General features: G+C 42.2%; 1 protein-coding gene across 3 annotated transcripts in view; it reads left to right on the top strand.

Moving 5' to 3' along the window:
- The first annotated feature begins 222 nt into the window (after positions 1 to 222).
- The window catches only part of UBE4B (ubiquitination factor E4B), a 141,914-nt gene continuing 125,541 nt past the window's right edge, over positions 223 to 16,595 (top strand). For 2 of the 3 annotated variants that reach the window (XM_023739408.1, XM_023739407.1), the window contains exon 1: positions 229 to 941. In XM_023739408.1, the coding sequence (XP_023595176.1) occupies positions 918 to 941 (24 nt within the window). In that variant the 5' untranslated portion in view covers positions 229 to 917. Of the gene's footprint in view, positions 942 to 16,595 lie in introns of all 3 variants that reach the window. The other variant, XM_004385149.1, reaches the window with a different exon arrangement.

The raw sequence follows: 16,595 nt of genomic DNA on the forward strand, positions 1-16,595 counted from the left end.
GGCCTCCTCCATCGCCGCCCCGCCCGCCCACGGTGTCTCTCGCCCCTGCCCCCCGGCCCGCGCTGTTGCGGGGGAAGGGGCGGAGGCGGGGGCGGGGAGGGGGCGCCGAGGAGAGGAAATCGGCGGCGCGACGCCTGCGGCCTATTGGCTGCTACGTCCAGGAGCCAGAAGCCCCGCCTCCCTGGTGGGGGTCACGTGATCCCTTTCAAAGATGGCCGCCCTGTTGTTTTGATGAATAATACTTGGTGGGGAGAGGGGGTAAGAGTGGAGGTGGAGGGGTAGGAGGATTTACTCTTCCAGCGAGAGGCATCGCGAATCTCGTCCTCCCCCTCCCCCTACCCGGGCTCCGGCGCGGAGGCGGGGCGTGGCCGGCCTCCTTTGGGAGGGGAGGGGCTTCCCTCTTCAGTGCTGGGCTCTGTCTGGGCGACTCTGGGGTCGTCTTGCCTCGGGGCACCCACTCAGCAGTCGAACAGTTCCCGCCAGGGGCAAAAGGTAGAAAGGAGAGCAGGATCTACTGGAGGAAGCGCAGCCGCCGCGCCACCACCTCGAAGACCTAGCAAGCTCGGAGCACGAGACGAGCTGGAGACTGAGCTCCTTAGTCTGGACAACCTAGGAAGCAGAGGGTAGTAAGTGGCGCCTTAAGATAACCCTGTAGCAGAAGCAGTGGTGGCCAGAAGAAGCTGCTCAGGGCAGAAGCAGCTGTAAGAGGCTCTGGGGCGATTGGAGTGACTGAAGCCAAGGCAGTTCAGTGCCTCTCGTGTTCTTATTTTTTAACCTCTGACTATGCAATTCTGAAACCTCCCCCATTCGGGGGACTAGACAGCCCGATAGACACCTTCCACTCTCTTTTCCTCCCTCCCTGCTCTCGAGAACAGAAGGATCTTTCCTTAACGTCTTTCATCATTAAGAGGAAAGCGATGGAGGAGCTGAGCGCTGATGAGGTGAGGAGGTTGGGGGACACCTTGGGGGACTAGTTGGCAACTCTTTGACGCTATGGACAAAGATGATATTGCGCCAGTAGAGCCTGGCGTTTGGGCTTGGGGACGGAATGGAGATGACATTTTCAAAGAATAAAATGACTCCCTAAGAGATTCTCGTTTTATTCTCCCTTCGTTTATTTCTCCATTCTGAACTCCATTTGCTTCTTTTCGAATCTTACAGGATCTGAAGAAGAGGAGAGCATCTTGAGGTGTTCATTCTTTTCCTCAGGGTATTCAAGCAAGAAGGGCTAGATTTACATCAAGTTAAATAACACACACTTTACTGCAGGGATTTAAAGAATAATTTTGGATGGAATCAGAGTGATGGTGGGTGTATGTTTTAAAGGACGTGTTTGAAATCCCAAGTATGCGTGGCCATAAGTTGTATAAGTTGATTAAATACACCTTTGTGTTTGAGGATGGCCTACAGACAGATTCTCTGATATTTAACAAAATATCTATTTTCTCAACAGTTTAGAGAATTCTAATTAAATTCCAGTAATTTAAGAGACCACAACAGACTTCTGGCATACTTTGCTTTCATTCTACCTTTTCCTAGTTCTTATCACTTTCAAACTTGTTTTTGCTGTAGCAGAGACTACACAGGAAGCAAATGGAAGCAAATGACTTTGTAAATTCCCCCGTTCTCATTTCTGAAAGGAGTCACACAGATCCCCTTCTTGATGTTTTAAAGATTGTCTAATAAGATTGTCATAAAGACCGCGGCAATAAGGGTACAATGAATTTCCTGTGATTATACCGACTTTTCCCTTCCTTTTTACAAATTGAGCTTCCCTTTCAGGACCCCTGCTGGCCTCACCCTCTTCAACTGACCTCCTCATTTCTTCCACTGGTCATATAAAACTTCTCTAAAGTATTATGAAAGCAGTCATCATCAGGTTGGTTGTACTGTGAGACTTCCATGCTTAGTTTTAGCTACAGAATAGTCAGTGTCTTTACTTAGGGACTAAAATTCTCCAGGGATAGGGCATACAAGTGGTGGGTTAAGGGTCAGATGGGAAAGGAAGCATATTATTTTGTTGACTGTGATACCTGACTGTTTGGAAAGTCAAGATTGCCCATTCTCTGTTACTGATTTTGCTTTCCTCGAATACATCAGGAATGTAATCTTAAATTAGAAGAGTATTAAAACAGCTTCTTTCAGTCAGGTAGGAACTATCAAGAGATTCCCTTAGAGGGCACTTTGTTTTATGTAGTTTTAAAAAATGCCTGTCCTCCCTTTTATTCCTTTAGTATTAATTTTAATGGGTCATTTCTTTTAAGGCGAAGAGTTTGTTTTTTAGTAGTCTTTTTCTCCCAGAAATTATTTTTTTCTTAATGATCTCTAAATTGTTCCTGGTTTTGAGGTTTTTAGATGAGTTTTCACCAAGAAATTATTTTCATACCAATAAAGAGTATAGACCAGTTAAAGGTGATACATCTGAAATGTGTTTCTTCACTTTATTCAGTCCCTGAGGAAGGTGTAACTTTTTTGTTACCATATAAGGAGCAAATGTAACCTTTTGCGGAGGAGATACAAGAAACATTTTTCAAGGTCAACAGAATATTAAAGTAAATATGAAAAGTTAAATTCACTAATGTAAAATCATTATGAAATTATCTTCAACAAATTAGCCTGTACAAAAGGGATAGTTTAATAACAGGTAATTTTGCTTCGAGCAAAATTTAGAACAAGTAGTTTTTTTGGAAAAACTCTTTAAAGGTTTTTTATTTTTTAATCCAATTTCTTTAATTCTGGGATTAGGTGAGCAATTCTCAACAGAGACATTCCAAAGCTTTTTTTGCCTTTGTGTTGTTACTCTGTCGGGGGAAACTTTTGTCACACACATATCATGTGCCATTGATTTGGTTAGAAAATAATGCATTTTCATTATTGAATTCAAACAAAAATTTCAGGGTTAAAACAGGCAAGACAGTGATCTTTCAATCTGAATTAGGAAATTAGGTAAGGCAGAATTTCATATCTTAATGAAATTAAAATGTATGAGAATACAGTCCATGAAAAACAAAGGCTGGTATAACCAGATGAGTAGCTTTAGAAAATTTTACTTTACGGGCACTTTTGGGGCCCTGTTGTAAATCACCTTAAATTCATGTACTTTTCTTCTCTTGTGCTGTACAAGAGAAAAAAGAAGTGAAGTACTTGATTAACTTTATAGCTGTTATTGTCTATATAGTGCACTATAGTGAATCCATTGCTCTATAGAGCAGATCCATGAGTAAGTTCATTCTCTTCAGGAACCTACATTCCAAGGCATCATTATTTACATTACATTCATTCTGTAGCTTACTCACATCTTGTTTTTCATAGACCAAGATGATGTCTGTGAGTAGGGCAGGTATTTTAAACTTTTTTCAGCAGAGGTGATGAGATTGCATTGAAATGATTTGCTTTTTTTTGGCTAAATCTTTATGACCCACTTCATCTGCAAGATGGCTGGCTGGATTCAGGGTGTGGTCATGGTTTTAGAAGAGTGTTAGGTGTTCCATCCCTGTCCCCCATGCAGATTATGGGGAGTTAACCTGTGACCTTGGACTTTGTAAGCAGTGTTCTGTAAGTGGAATGGGACTAACATTTATCAACAGCCTTAGAAGCTTGCTTTGTGCCAGGCACTTTATAGCCATTGTCTTATTTGATAAAACAGTGTAATCAGACAGATGCTACATCCTTATTTTATAAGTGAGGAAACTGTGATTTAGGTTAAGTCATTTGTCCATAGTGACCTGGCTTAGAAGTGGCAGAGTTGGAATTGAAACCCAGTCTCCTAACTCTAAAGTACATTTTACTACATTTTGCTGCTTAACAACTGGCCATAAATTCACCACAGCTTCTATATAAATATCCTACTAGCATTGACCCGTGCTGCTTGAAATGCATAGTTTTCCTGTAGAAGTGTTGTTTTGTATGAATACATTCATGAAGGGATCAGGTTTATTGTCATTTTGGTACTGACTCTCATCTGCTACCCACCCCCGCAAAAAAAATTGTTCATTCAACAAGCAATTTTTTTAAAAAGCAGAGGCTTTGTCCCCCTCATCAATATGTTAGGTAGGTTAAAGGAAATATAATCCTTTTTCTTAAATTAAAATTTAATTGGGACGAGCGAGATAGATAGGAATCCAGCAATTAAATTACAGTGTCCTAAGTGCTATTGTGGAAGTACGCACAAGACACCAAGGAAAACACCTGGTGGGAAGTGTCTCAGTAAAGACTTTCAAGAAGAAGTGACCTTTGTGCTGAGTAATAGTTGCCAGGTTAAGGGTCCTTGGAACTGGCTGTTGGGCTGTGGAGCTCAGGAAATGGCAAGAAGTAGTGTGATTGGAACACAAGATTTTGCCTTGGGGAGTGGTGGCAGATGAGGCAGGCGCCAGATCTTGGAGGGCTTTCAGAAATGCGTCAGGAGTTTGAACTTTCTCTGTAAAGCTGTTAGAAGCTTTTGAAGGGTTTTAAGGGATCAGAAAGTTGACTGACAAGGGAGGAGAGAGTGGCTTGGAAGAAGGGCTGCAGGCAGGGAGACATGAGGCTTTTGCCATCTAGGAGTGAGGCACCAAAACCCAAAACCAAACCCGTGGCCATTGAGTCGATTCTGACTCATAGCAACCCGATAGGACAGAGTAGAACTGCCCCATAGAGTTTCCAAGGAGTACCTGGTGGATTTGAACTGCCGACAGCAGCTGAACTCTTAACCGCTACGCCACCAGGGTTTCCAGGAGTTAGGTGAGAGAGTCCAAACCAAACCCAGACAGTGGCAATGGGAATGGAGGGGGAGCAGACAGACACCAGTAATATCAAGGATCTATGTTAACCCAGTTCTAATGATCAGCTTGATGTGAAGACGATGGGGGAGGAGAAAGGACAAAGATGATTGCTCAGTTCTAACTTGGGAGATGGATTGGGAGTGGGATAAGGAATTCCATATGGGGAGCAGATTTTGAAGAAAGCAGGTGAGTTTAGTTTTGGACCACTGACTGAGGAGTCAACATGGAGACCCCCCCCCCCTGACCTTTCTACTCTAGCATCTCCATCCCTTTGACATTTTCTGTCTTTGTAGTAGGCCCCAGGACCTAAGCTGGTGCTTTATAACCAGGGATTCTTTTTCCTCAAGCCTGGTAGGATGTGGATATAGCCTCACCGGCCCCTTCTCCACTCCTGTTCACTTTAGAAAAGAGACAGAGGATGATGGTAATATTAGCTGACATTTATTGAACTTTTAATATGTGCTCAGCACTTAGTTTGCTTAGCAAAATTATTTTTGTTGTTATTCCCATTTTACAGATGAGAAAATCGAGGCTAATAGAAATTAAGTAACTTTTGGAAAGGCACACAAATAGTGATAGAACCTGGATTCTAATTTAATTATGACCCCAGAGTTCTTTTTTTAAAAAATATTTTATTTATTTTGTTGTTGAGAATATACACAGCAAAAACATACTCCAGTTCAACAGTTTCTACATGTACAATTCAGTGACGTTGATGACATTCTTTGAGTTATGCAACCATTCTCACCCTCCGTTTCTGAAATTCTCCCCCATTAACATAAACTCACTGGCCCCTACGGTTCCTGTCGAATCTTTTGAGTTACTGTTGTCACTTTGATCCCATATAGATAGATCTTAAAAGCAGGGTTTTGAACCTGTTGGTTCCAGTTCGAACCCCTGCTGATAATTTGCAGTCCTAACAGATTTGCAGGCGATGCTGATAACTGCTGGTTAGTGACCCCAGAATTCTTAATCCCGCTGCTAAGCCACCTGTAAAACAGAAATAACCTGAGCAAGTTGTAATGTTTACAGTGTTCTTATTGTCCCTTTTGAGATGGGAATTGGAAGCCTTAGTGGACTTTTAAGGAGACCTGGTGGCGCAACAGGTAAGCACTCACCTGCTAACTGAAGGATCAACAGCTCAAACCCACCCAGTGGCTCCCCAAGAGAAAGTCTTGTCTATCTATTCCTGTAAAGATTACAGCCTAGGAAACCCTATGGGGCAGTTCCACTCTGTCATATAGATTTGCTATTAGTTGAAATCAACTTGACGGCACACAACAGCATATCATCATCATCATCATCAACAGTAGACTTTTATTCTCTAGTTGTTATTCTGAGAGTGGAGCTCATCTTGTAGAGGAAGAAGGCCAGGGAGACTCCTGATGAGGGGCCCTTGGGTCTTTAGGTCTTTGCTCTGCACAGAGTGCATTTTCTCACAAGTTCCCTGTAGTATAGGTAGAGATGCCTTCCTGTCAGCAGTTCATTCATCCCTATTTACTGTTTCCTTGCTGTGTGTCAGACACTGTATGAGCCCTGCTCGCATGGAACCTCCTTCTAGTGAGAGGAGACAAATGATAAACAAAAATATACACCTAAGATGTCATTTGGTAATAAGTACTACGAAGAAAAAGAAGTAGACTAAAGGGATGGAGAGCAATAGGGGTTTGTGGGGTGTGTGCAATTTTAGGAGGTGGCTTTTGAGTAGACTTAAAGAATGAGAGGAAGCAAGCCACGTAGCCATCTGGGGAAAGAGTTTTCCCATGTACAGGGAATGTCAAGTACTGAGGGCCTTCAGGTGGATACTTTCTTGACCTGCTGCAGGAACAGCAAGGAAGCCAAGTATGGTTGGAGCCTGGTCAGCAAGGGGCTCAGTGGCAGGAGATGAAGCCATTCATTCTTTCAGCAAATATTTACTGAGTGTTTATAGCTATATTTCAATCAATTCTGAGATGTCCATTCTCCCTTCCCCCTCCCCCCCACATTTTAACATCTTTGAAATTGAAATGCTTCTTATAATGGATATAGTGGTGTCATCACTACTGGCCAGGTGGCAGTTGTGACATGTCATTTCCTGTTTGTGTGCGAACCTAGTCATACCTGTTCATATTATTGTCCCTTCAGTTGAGTTAAGTGCTGCTGTTAGGTGCTGTCAAGGCGATTTTCGACTCATAGTGACCCCGTGTGACAGAGTAGAACTTCCCAGTGGGTTTTAAGCTATAATCTTTCTGGAAGCAGATCACCAGGTCTTTTTCCCTGCTTAGCTGCTGCGTGGGTTTGAACTGCCAACCTTTAGGTTAGCAGTCGAGTGCTTAACGGTTGCGCCACCGGGGCTCCTTGAGTTAACTGCTAAAACCTGTTAAAACCCTTTGCCTTCGAGTCAGTTCCAACTTATAGCGAAACTATAGGACAGAGTAGAACTGTCCCATAGGGTTTCCAAGGCGGTAATCTTTACAGAAGCAAACTGCCACATCTTTCTCCAGGGGAGTGGTTTGTGGGTTCGACCTGCTGACCTTTTGGTTAATAGCCAAGAGCTTTAACCACTGAACCACCAGGCCTCCCCGAGTTAAGTGCTGTTGTTGTTGTTGTTGTTAAGTGCCCTTGAGTCAGTTCCTACTCATAGCGGCCCTAGGCACAACAGAAAGAAACACCGCCCTGTCCAACTTCATCCTCACAATGATTGTTGTGAGTTAAGTGCTACAAGTGTTTAATTCAGTTGTCATTGTAAATGCCTTCAAAAAATTACACTTTGATTCAGCAATGAAAGCAAACATTACTTTGTATGCAGAGGTGAATGGAAACAGCAGTGGGATGTAAATTTGATATTAGTAAAGAAAATGTTTGTTGGAGATATGACCACAATTCCATATTTTATTTCAAAGCAACAACCAAGTACATGAGGGGGCTTTAGAAAGGTGGACTGCATACGTCTATGATGCTGTGTCACCTTTTGTTACTGAAGATGTAGTTAGAAGGATTGCCTTTCACACCCAGGCAATGCAACTAAAGGTCAGAAACATCCCATATTTCTCAGAAAGAAATTTCAAACAATGAGAGGCTAGTGTAAACGAATACTACTCTGTCCCAGTTAATTGTTAAGGCATCTCGCTGTGGTGTAATTGGCAGCATTTTTTTTTTTTTTTACATTCTTGGTGGTGCAAAAAATAGCGATGCAGCTTACAATCAATGACATATTTGATGAAATACAGTATATGCTTGGCATTGTTGTAAACCACGAGGATGTATCAATGAACAAAACAGACAGAAATCCCTGCCATCATGGGGCTTACATTCTGATTTATATTTTAAAAGAATCCTTCTGGCTGCTGTGAAAATAGATGAAGGGGGAAAGAGTAAAAACAGAGAAAAAGGCTGGAAGGCCATCACAGAAGTCCCAGTGGCGTGACGTGGGGCCACCAACCAGGGTTAGTGGTGGAGAGGGTAAGAAAGGGTCAGATACTGGATGGTCAGATGTTTTGTAGGTAGAACCAATAGAATTTGGTGATGGATTGGATGTGGGGCGTGAGAAAAAGAGCAGAGTCAAGGATGGCTGTATGAGTCAGGTTATTATCAGGTGGACCACTGTAACAGAGAGATGTGAAACAGCAGTTGCTTAAACCAGATAGTTGTTTATTTCTCTCTAAATAGAAGTCTGGGTAAGAGGCCAGTGCTGGTATGGCAGCTTTGTGCTCATTAGGGGCCCAGGCTTCTTCTGTCTTGTTGCACCGTCTTCCCTAACATATGGCCTCCATCTTTTGGTCAATTTATGTCTGCATTCTAGCCAGAGAGAAGAGAAAAGAGGCAAAGGGAGGGCATGCTCTTTCCCTTTAGCTTAGAATCTGCATATATCACTTCTGCTCACCTCATGCCCTGTTCAGAACGTCACATGGCCACAACTACCTGCCTGCAAGACTGGGAAATAATCTTTACCGGTGGCTGTGTGTTCAGCTAAAAGTTCTCTTATATCAGAAGGGGAGAACATGCTATGCCCCTCTTTCCATCCCACATCTAAAACACACTCTGCAGCTTCCCAAGGGAGACAACCTCAAGTCAACTTCAGAGTCTAGGATCCCTAGGTGATGTATAGTTCTCTCCACCAGGCATGAATGAGGCTCCTCATGATTCAGGAACCTTTCAATTAAAATATAAGTTACCTGTTAACCCTTTTGTGAACCAATTATTTTCTGCTTTGAAGTTTTTTGTTGGCACCATGTGTTTTCATTAATGGAAGCATGCTGAATCATTGAGTGTGTCTTGAATTTTTGGTAGGTAGTATGGATTTCTTTTTCTTGCCCCTTCGCACAAGCCTACCCTAAGTATTTGGTGGTACATACGAAGTACCACTAATTATACCCTAGAGTCCCCACTGGGGTCTGTTGGTACATATGTGTAACAAAAATTTTCAAAATTTCAGTTTTTCCAACCTAAAATTGAGACACCTCATACAATACTCTATAAAAACAATAATTTGCAGCATACACCCATTTCTTTGATTTCAGTTATATAGGGCCCTGCCTTGCAGCAGCACACACTGTCAGTGGCACAGCAGTGTCCCAATAAACCTTTAGAGGCAGAAAAAGTCCTTGGCCCCTAGAGGTACCCATGAGCATAAAAGGGTTAAATTCCTTCCCCCCCTGACTCTTTCAACCTTACTTGGCCCCCGGTAACCAGACTAAGTAAACCTAGACTGTAGACCATGGACATTCCTTAGGCAGGCCTAGATTCCCTTTTCTCTCTGCATGCACGTCAGCAAGCTGTAGCTTGAGTCCATCCTATTCTTGTGGGACTTCTTGCTTAAAATGGCAAGAAGCCAACAAGCACCCAAATTCTGAATTGCCCAACCAGTTCCCCTAGAATTACAGATCATGTTGGAACGCAGGCTGTTTTCTGGGATGTCACAGGTTTTACCAAAAGTTCCGTTGTTGGTCATTAGCTTTCCTCGTGTAATATCTGTGCCTTGCTGACCCCTAAGCCAATGCCGTATATTTATATTCTGTTCAGGTCGATTCATTTCCAGATTCTATATATAAGTTAGGATGTTGGTTTGACTGCTGCAGCAAAGAGGGCCAAAATAATAATGGCTTGACCAAAACAGAAGTTAATTTTTCTCTTAAGTAAAAGTGTGGGTAGGTAGTTGAGAGCTGGTTTAGTAACTAGTAAGCCAGACTCATTCTGTTTTGTGCTCTGTCATCCTTAATATGAAACATCTAACTTACAGTCCAAGATGGCTGCCCCACCTCCTGCCAGTATATCTGCATTCCAGTCCTCCAAACAACCCACTGCTGTCGAGTTGATTCCGACTCACAGAGACCCTATAGGACAGGGTAGAACTGCCTCACAGTGTTTCCAAGGCTGTACATCTTTAAGTAAGCAGATTGCAACGTCTTTCTCCTGCAGAGCAGCTGGTAGGATCAAACCACCAACCTTTCTTTTAGCAGCCAAGCGCTTTAACCACTGTGCCACCAGGGCTCCTCCAGTTCTCAGGAAGGGATTAAAAAGGTAGGTATGGGCATGCTTCCATCTCTTAAGGGCATGATCAGAAAATTTCACAATATAATTACTTACATAGTCACACCTAGATGCAAGGGTGGCCAAATTAGGAGGCAATCAGCTAGCTATCTCTAGAGCCTGAGTGGTGCAGGCAGTTTGTAATTGGCTGCTAACCTAAAGACTGACAGTTTGAACCCACCCAGCAACTCTGTGGAAGAAAGCCCTGGCAAACTGCTTTCATAAAGATCATAGGCAAGAAAACCTATCTTCTACTGTATAACACATGGGATTGCCATGAGTTGGAATTGACTCAGTGGCAATGAGTTTGGTTTTATAGGTTCCTGGGTGACACAAATGGTTTGTGCTTGACTACTGACCGAAGGGTTGCTGGGTCAAACTCACGCAGTGGTGCCACGGAAGAATGGCCTGGAAATCTGCTTCTGTAAAGATTTCAGCCAAGAAAACCATATGGAGCAGTTCTGCTCTGTAACACGTGGGGTCATCATGAGTCGAAATCAATTTGACAGCAACGAGTTTTTGGTTTAGCTATCTCTGCCACAGTGATTTTTAGCCTAACCAGCTGGAAAAATGGAGTTGTCATTTACTGAGTTGGGGAAAATTGAAAGATAAGATATGGAGGGAGAAATTATCTGTTTTGAACATGTTAAGTTTATGTTGCCTAGTGTTTATCCAGGTGGAGATGTTAAATAGGTTATGGATATAGGATTTCAGTTCAGACAAGAGATTGGGGTTGGGGATACAAATCTAGGCGTTGTCAGGATATGTCAGATCATGAGAATGGACACTGACCTAGGGAGTGAGGTTGGAAGAGAACAGATCAGAAGACTGAGTCTTGAGCCACTCTAACATTTGGAGGTCAGGAGATAAAAGAGGACCCAGAAAAGGAGACTGAGAAGGAATAGCCACTGAGGTAGGAGGAAAGTCAGGAGAGCATGGAGTCCCAGCAACCAGCAGAAGAAAGTGTTTCATGATGGAGGGAGAATTCTGCTCTGTCAAATGCTGAAAAAGTAAAGGAAGACGAAGAATTGTCAATAGAATTTGGCAAAGTGGAGGTCATTGATGACCTTGATAAGATGGTTTCATTGCAGGGGCGAGGATGTCACTTGCCATAACAAAATACTATCAGCTGGGAGGCTTAAAAGAACAGAAATTTGTTCTTTCACAGTTCTGGAGGCTAGAAGTTCAAAATCAATATGTTAGTTGGGTTGGTTCCTTCTAGAGGTTCTGAGGAAGAAAGAATCTGTTATATGCTTCTCCTTGCTTGCTTCTGGTGGTTTCTAACAATCCTTGGCTTTCCGTGGCTTGGGGCTATATAACTCCAATCTCTCCCTCAGTCTTCACATTGCCTTTTCCCTTTTGCTTCTCTCTCTTTCTCTTCTTTCTCCTCTAAGGACATCAGTTGTTGGATTTAGTTGTTTTTGTTAGGTGCCGTTGAGTCAATTCCGATTCATAGCGACACTGTGTACAACAGAATGAAACATTGCCCGGTGCTGCGCCATCCTCACAATTGTTATGCTTGAGCCCGTTGTTGCAGCCACTGTGTCAGTCTGTCTCGTTGAGGGTCTTCCTCTTTTTTGCTGACCCTCTACCAAGCTGATGTCCTTCTCCAGGGATTGATCCCTCTTGATAACACATCCAAAGTATGTGAGACATAGTCTCACCATTCTTGCTTCTAAGGAGCATTTTGGCTGTACTTCTTCCAAGACAGATTTGTTCATTTTTTTGGCAGTCCATGGTATATTCAATGTTCAGTATTCTTCGCCACTCTAAATCCAGGATGATCTCATCTCAGGATCTTGAATTTAAATACGTTTTCACAGATCTCATTTCCAAATAAGGTCACATTCACAGGTACTAGGGACTAGGAATTTGACATATTTTTTTGGGAGGGACACAGTTCAGCCCACTACAATCTGCTGCTGGAACGTAATCTCCTGGCTGTCTTGTTCACTGCTTTATACCCAGCTCTTAGAACAGGGCTTGGCAAGGAGTTGGCCTACAATAAATATTTGTTGCTTTCATAAATTAATACAACGTGTCTTTTTGTAACTCTCAGTCTTGTGTAGTAGGCTTTTGCTGTTGCTACATAAGCTGTAGTAGTTACATTAAGGTAGACACTTGATGGATAGAAACCTTATTGTCAGAGTTGTAATTCAGAGTCAGATATACCTGAGTTTTATTTGGGCCAACCAACTAGATAACCTTATGCAAATTACTTAACCTTTCTGAGCCTCAGTTTCTTACTTGTAAAATGGAGTATTGATCCCTATCTGATAGCATTGTTCTTCAGATTAATTACAGTAATAATGTAAAGTGCGTAGTACAGTGCCCTGGCAGAGTGGATTCCTGAGAATTATTAGCTTTCTTTTCCTGAGTAAGATTGAACTGTTTACAGTTATAATTTTAGTTGGTACCCATATAACATCTAACAAACCCTTTACATGTAATAGTATCAACAACATTAATAGTGGTATCTTATCTTGTTAGGGTAGTGAATAGGCCCAGGCTTGTGTGAAAGGTTGGGTTGGGATCCTCTCCCTCTTCCGCATTATACTTCCTAAAATCTCTTCTTACCTTTGCATGTAATATTGCTAACAGCATAAATGGAGGTATCCATCTTACGTGAAACGTTGGGTTGGAATCCTCTTCCCCTAAAATCTCAAGGACCGTCCTTTGTATAAGCCACTCTCTTATCACTTGTCAGGCCTCCTCCCTTTTTTTTTTTAAAAAAAACCTGGAATGATCAGGTGGCTTGAATGTACTAAGGGGTGAAGGTAGATAGAGGAGATTTGAAAGGGAGAAAATTATGCAGAAATGGGAACTAAAGAGTCCCAGGAAAAACATGTCACATCAAAACTAAAAAAATATAACTTGAAGTGACTCATTGTACTCAAATCAGATGACTTATTTTGTCCTCTGAAGGGATTTTTCCCCTTCCAGGGGGAAAAAAAAATCTCTGTGTTGGATGTCATTGTGTTAACTGCTCACCAGCTGCTATATCTTATATCTTGAAGACAGAGTTGAGGTTGGGAAAAGAGGTATTTTTTGGGATCCTAATATCAAGAAGTGCTCGACCTTGACTACTAGCTTTTTAATTTAGCATTATGAAATATATTCAATACGCATTGTTTCTTTGTTCCCTGTCAGTGTTTGGTAGATTCCAGATGTCTAATTTAAAAATAAAATAAAACCTGTTGCCTTTGAGTTGATTCTGACTCATGGTAACTCCATGTGTTACAGAGTAGAACTGTGCTCCCTAGGATTTGCTTGACTGTAATCTTTATGGATACAGGTCTCCAGACCTTTTTTCCATGGTGCTGACTGGGTGGGTTTGAACTGCCAACTTTTAGGTTGGTGTTGTTTGTGTTAGGTGCTGTAGAGTCGATTCTAACTCATAGCGACCCTGTGTACAACAGAATGAAACACTGTCCCGTCTGTGCCATCCTCACGATCTTTGCTGTGCTTGAGCCCTTTGTTGCAGCCACTGTGTCAGTCCATGTTGTTGAGGGTCTTCCTCTTTTTTGCTGACCCTCTACTTTACCAAGCATGATGTCTTTCTGCAAGGACTGGTCCCTCCTGCTAACATGTCTAAAGTATGTGAGATGTAGTCTTGCCATCCTCGCTTCTGGTTGTACTTCTTCCAAGACAGATTTGTTTGTTCTGGCAATCCATGGTATATTCAATATTCTTTGCCAACACCATAATTCAAAGGCATTAGTTCTTCTTCAGTCTTCTTTATTCATTGTCCAGCTTTCGCAAGCATATGAGGCTACTGAAAATACCATGGCTTGGGTCAGGCATACCTTAGTCCTCAAAGTGACATCCTTGCTTTTCAACACTTTAAAGAGGTCTTTTGCAGCAGATTTGCCCGATGTAATACGTCATTTGATTTCTTGACTGCTGCTTCCATGGGCGTTGATAGTTGAATGCAAACTGTTTACACCACCCAGGGACCTAGATGTTTAATTCCCCATTGCTGTCAAGTCGATTCCTACTCCTAGTGACCATATAGGCGAGTAGAACTGCCCCGTAGGGTTTCCAAGGAGCGGCTGGTGAATTAGAACTGCCAACCTTTTGGTTAGCAGCTCCCTGCTTAATCACTGCACCACCAGGGCTCCAGATGTCTAAATGGCGTCATATTTAATTGGTTAAGTTTTCTAACTAGATGAGATGAAGTAGCAGTGGGCTTTAAGGGACCTTTTGTGGAACTGAACTCCTAGGATTCCCATGAAACAGCTAGTATTGAGCCCCTTTCATGTGCCAGGCCCTTTTCTAGAATCAGGTTACGATATTTTGTCAGAACTGTGTCTATACTTGTCACCAGGGCCAGCTTCATGAGCGTTCAACCTGTGCAGTTAGAAGGGCCCCATGCTTAGCTTAATGTTCTACTGTCAGTGCCTTGAAATTCTTTAGTTTTGAGCAAGGGGCCTTGCATTTTCGTTTTGCACGGGTCCCCGTAAATTCTGCAGCTGGTCCTACTTGTCACTAGACTTTCTCTGTATAGGTGAATATATGTCTAGGGTAGAGTGTGGCTAGATCCTAACATTGTAGAAAACCGTATGGAAGCTCACGAAAGGGAGATGCTCATGTTTATAGAGAAAATGTTAGTATGTTTGTAACTATAATGCCATGTCATTAATAGAAGTTCTTGAAATTTTTAAGTCTTACCTGTCTGTAATATTGAATCTTTGGGTAAGTTATTGAACTTCCTCAAATCTTTTTTTTTTGGGGGGGGGGCAGGGGGGAGGTTAGTTATAAAAAATAAGAGCCCTGGTGGCACAGTGGTTAAGTACTTGGCTGCAAACCAAAAGGTCGGAGGTTCCAGCCCACCAGCAGCTCTACAGAAGAAAAGACCTGGCAATCCAACCTAGAAAGCCCTATGGGGCAGTTCTGCTCTGTTCTGTAGGGTCGCTATGAGTTGGAATGGACTTGATGACACACAACAGTTAAAAAATAGATTCATTATTTTAAAATCAAGATTTTTGACATATAGGCATTTACTTCCCTATTACCTTTTTCACGTTGTCCATCTTTCTCCAATCTTGTTTTTTTTTTTTTTTTTTATTTTGCCAAGTACAGTATATATTTAGGTTGTGTTTTTACAGTATAAATATTTGTTTTCATGATATGTGGATTTTTTTCAAAATTGTTGTGTTTAAAACTATAATTCACATAAAACCAAAACCAAAAACCCATTGCTGTGGAGTCAGTTCTGACTCATAGCATCCCCATAGGACAGAGTAGAACTGCCCCATAGGGTTTCCAAGGAGCAGCTGGTGGATTCGAACTGCTGACTTTTTGGTTAGCAGCCGTGGCACTTAACCACTGTACCACCAGGGCTCTATAATTCATATAGTGGTTTTTAAAAATGTTTTAAGAAATATTATTAAAAGGCTTGTTTCCTGTAGTATTAGTATTTATCTGTAAATACTTACCTGTGCTGGCCAGTCAGCTTTTATGATTAACTAAAAATAATCACAGACCAATTACCAATTTCCAAAAACAATAAAGAACATTTAATGTTGTTGTTGGTAGGTGCCATCCAGTCTGTTCCGACTCGTAGCAACCCTGTGTACAACAGGCAAAACACTGCCCGGTCCAGCACCATCCTCACAGTGGGCTTATGCTTGAGCTCCTTGTTGCAGCCACTGTGTCAGTCTATATCGTTGAGGGTCTTCCTCTCTTTCGCTGACCCTCTGTTTTAGCAAGCATGATGTCCTTCTCCAGGGACTGGTCCCTCCTGATAACATGTCCAAAGTTTGTGAGATGAAGTCTCACCATCCTCACTTCTAAGGGACATTCTGGCTGTACTTCTTCCAAGACAGATTTGTATGTTCTTCTGGCAGTCCATGATATATTCAATATTCTTCACCAGCACCATAATTCAAAGGCATCAGTTCTTTTTCAGTCTTCCTTATTCATTGTTCAGCTTTCAGATGCATATGAGGCAATTGAAAACACCATGGCTTGGGTCAGGTGCACCTTAGTCCTTAAAGTGACATCTTTGCTTTTTAACACTTTAAAGAGATCTTTTGCAGCGGATTTGGCCAATGCAGTGCGTCGTCTGATTTCTTAACTGCTGCTTACATGAGCGTTGATTGTGGATCCAAGTAAAATGAAATCCTTGAGAACTTCCGTCTTTTCTCTGTTTGTCATGATATTGCTTCTTGGTCCAGTTGTGAGGATTTTTGTTTTCTTTATGTAGAGGTGTAATCCATACTGATGGCTGTGGTCTTTGATCTTCATCAGTAAGTGCTTCAAGTCCTCTTCACTTTCAGCAAGCAAGGTTGTGTCATCTGCATTATGCATTATTGCAGGTTGTTA

The sequence above is a fragment of the Trichechus manatus genome, unplaced genomic scaffold (assembly GCF_000243295.1).
Source record: "Trichechus manatus latirostris isolate Lorelei unplaced genomic scaffold, TriManLat1.0 scaffold00133, whole genome shotgun sequence".
Taxonomy (NCBI): domain Eukaryota; kingdom Metazoa; phylum Chordata; class Mammalia; order Sirenia; family Trichechidae; genus Trichechus; species Trichechus manatus.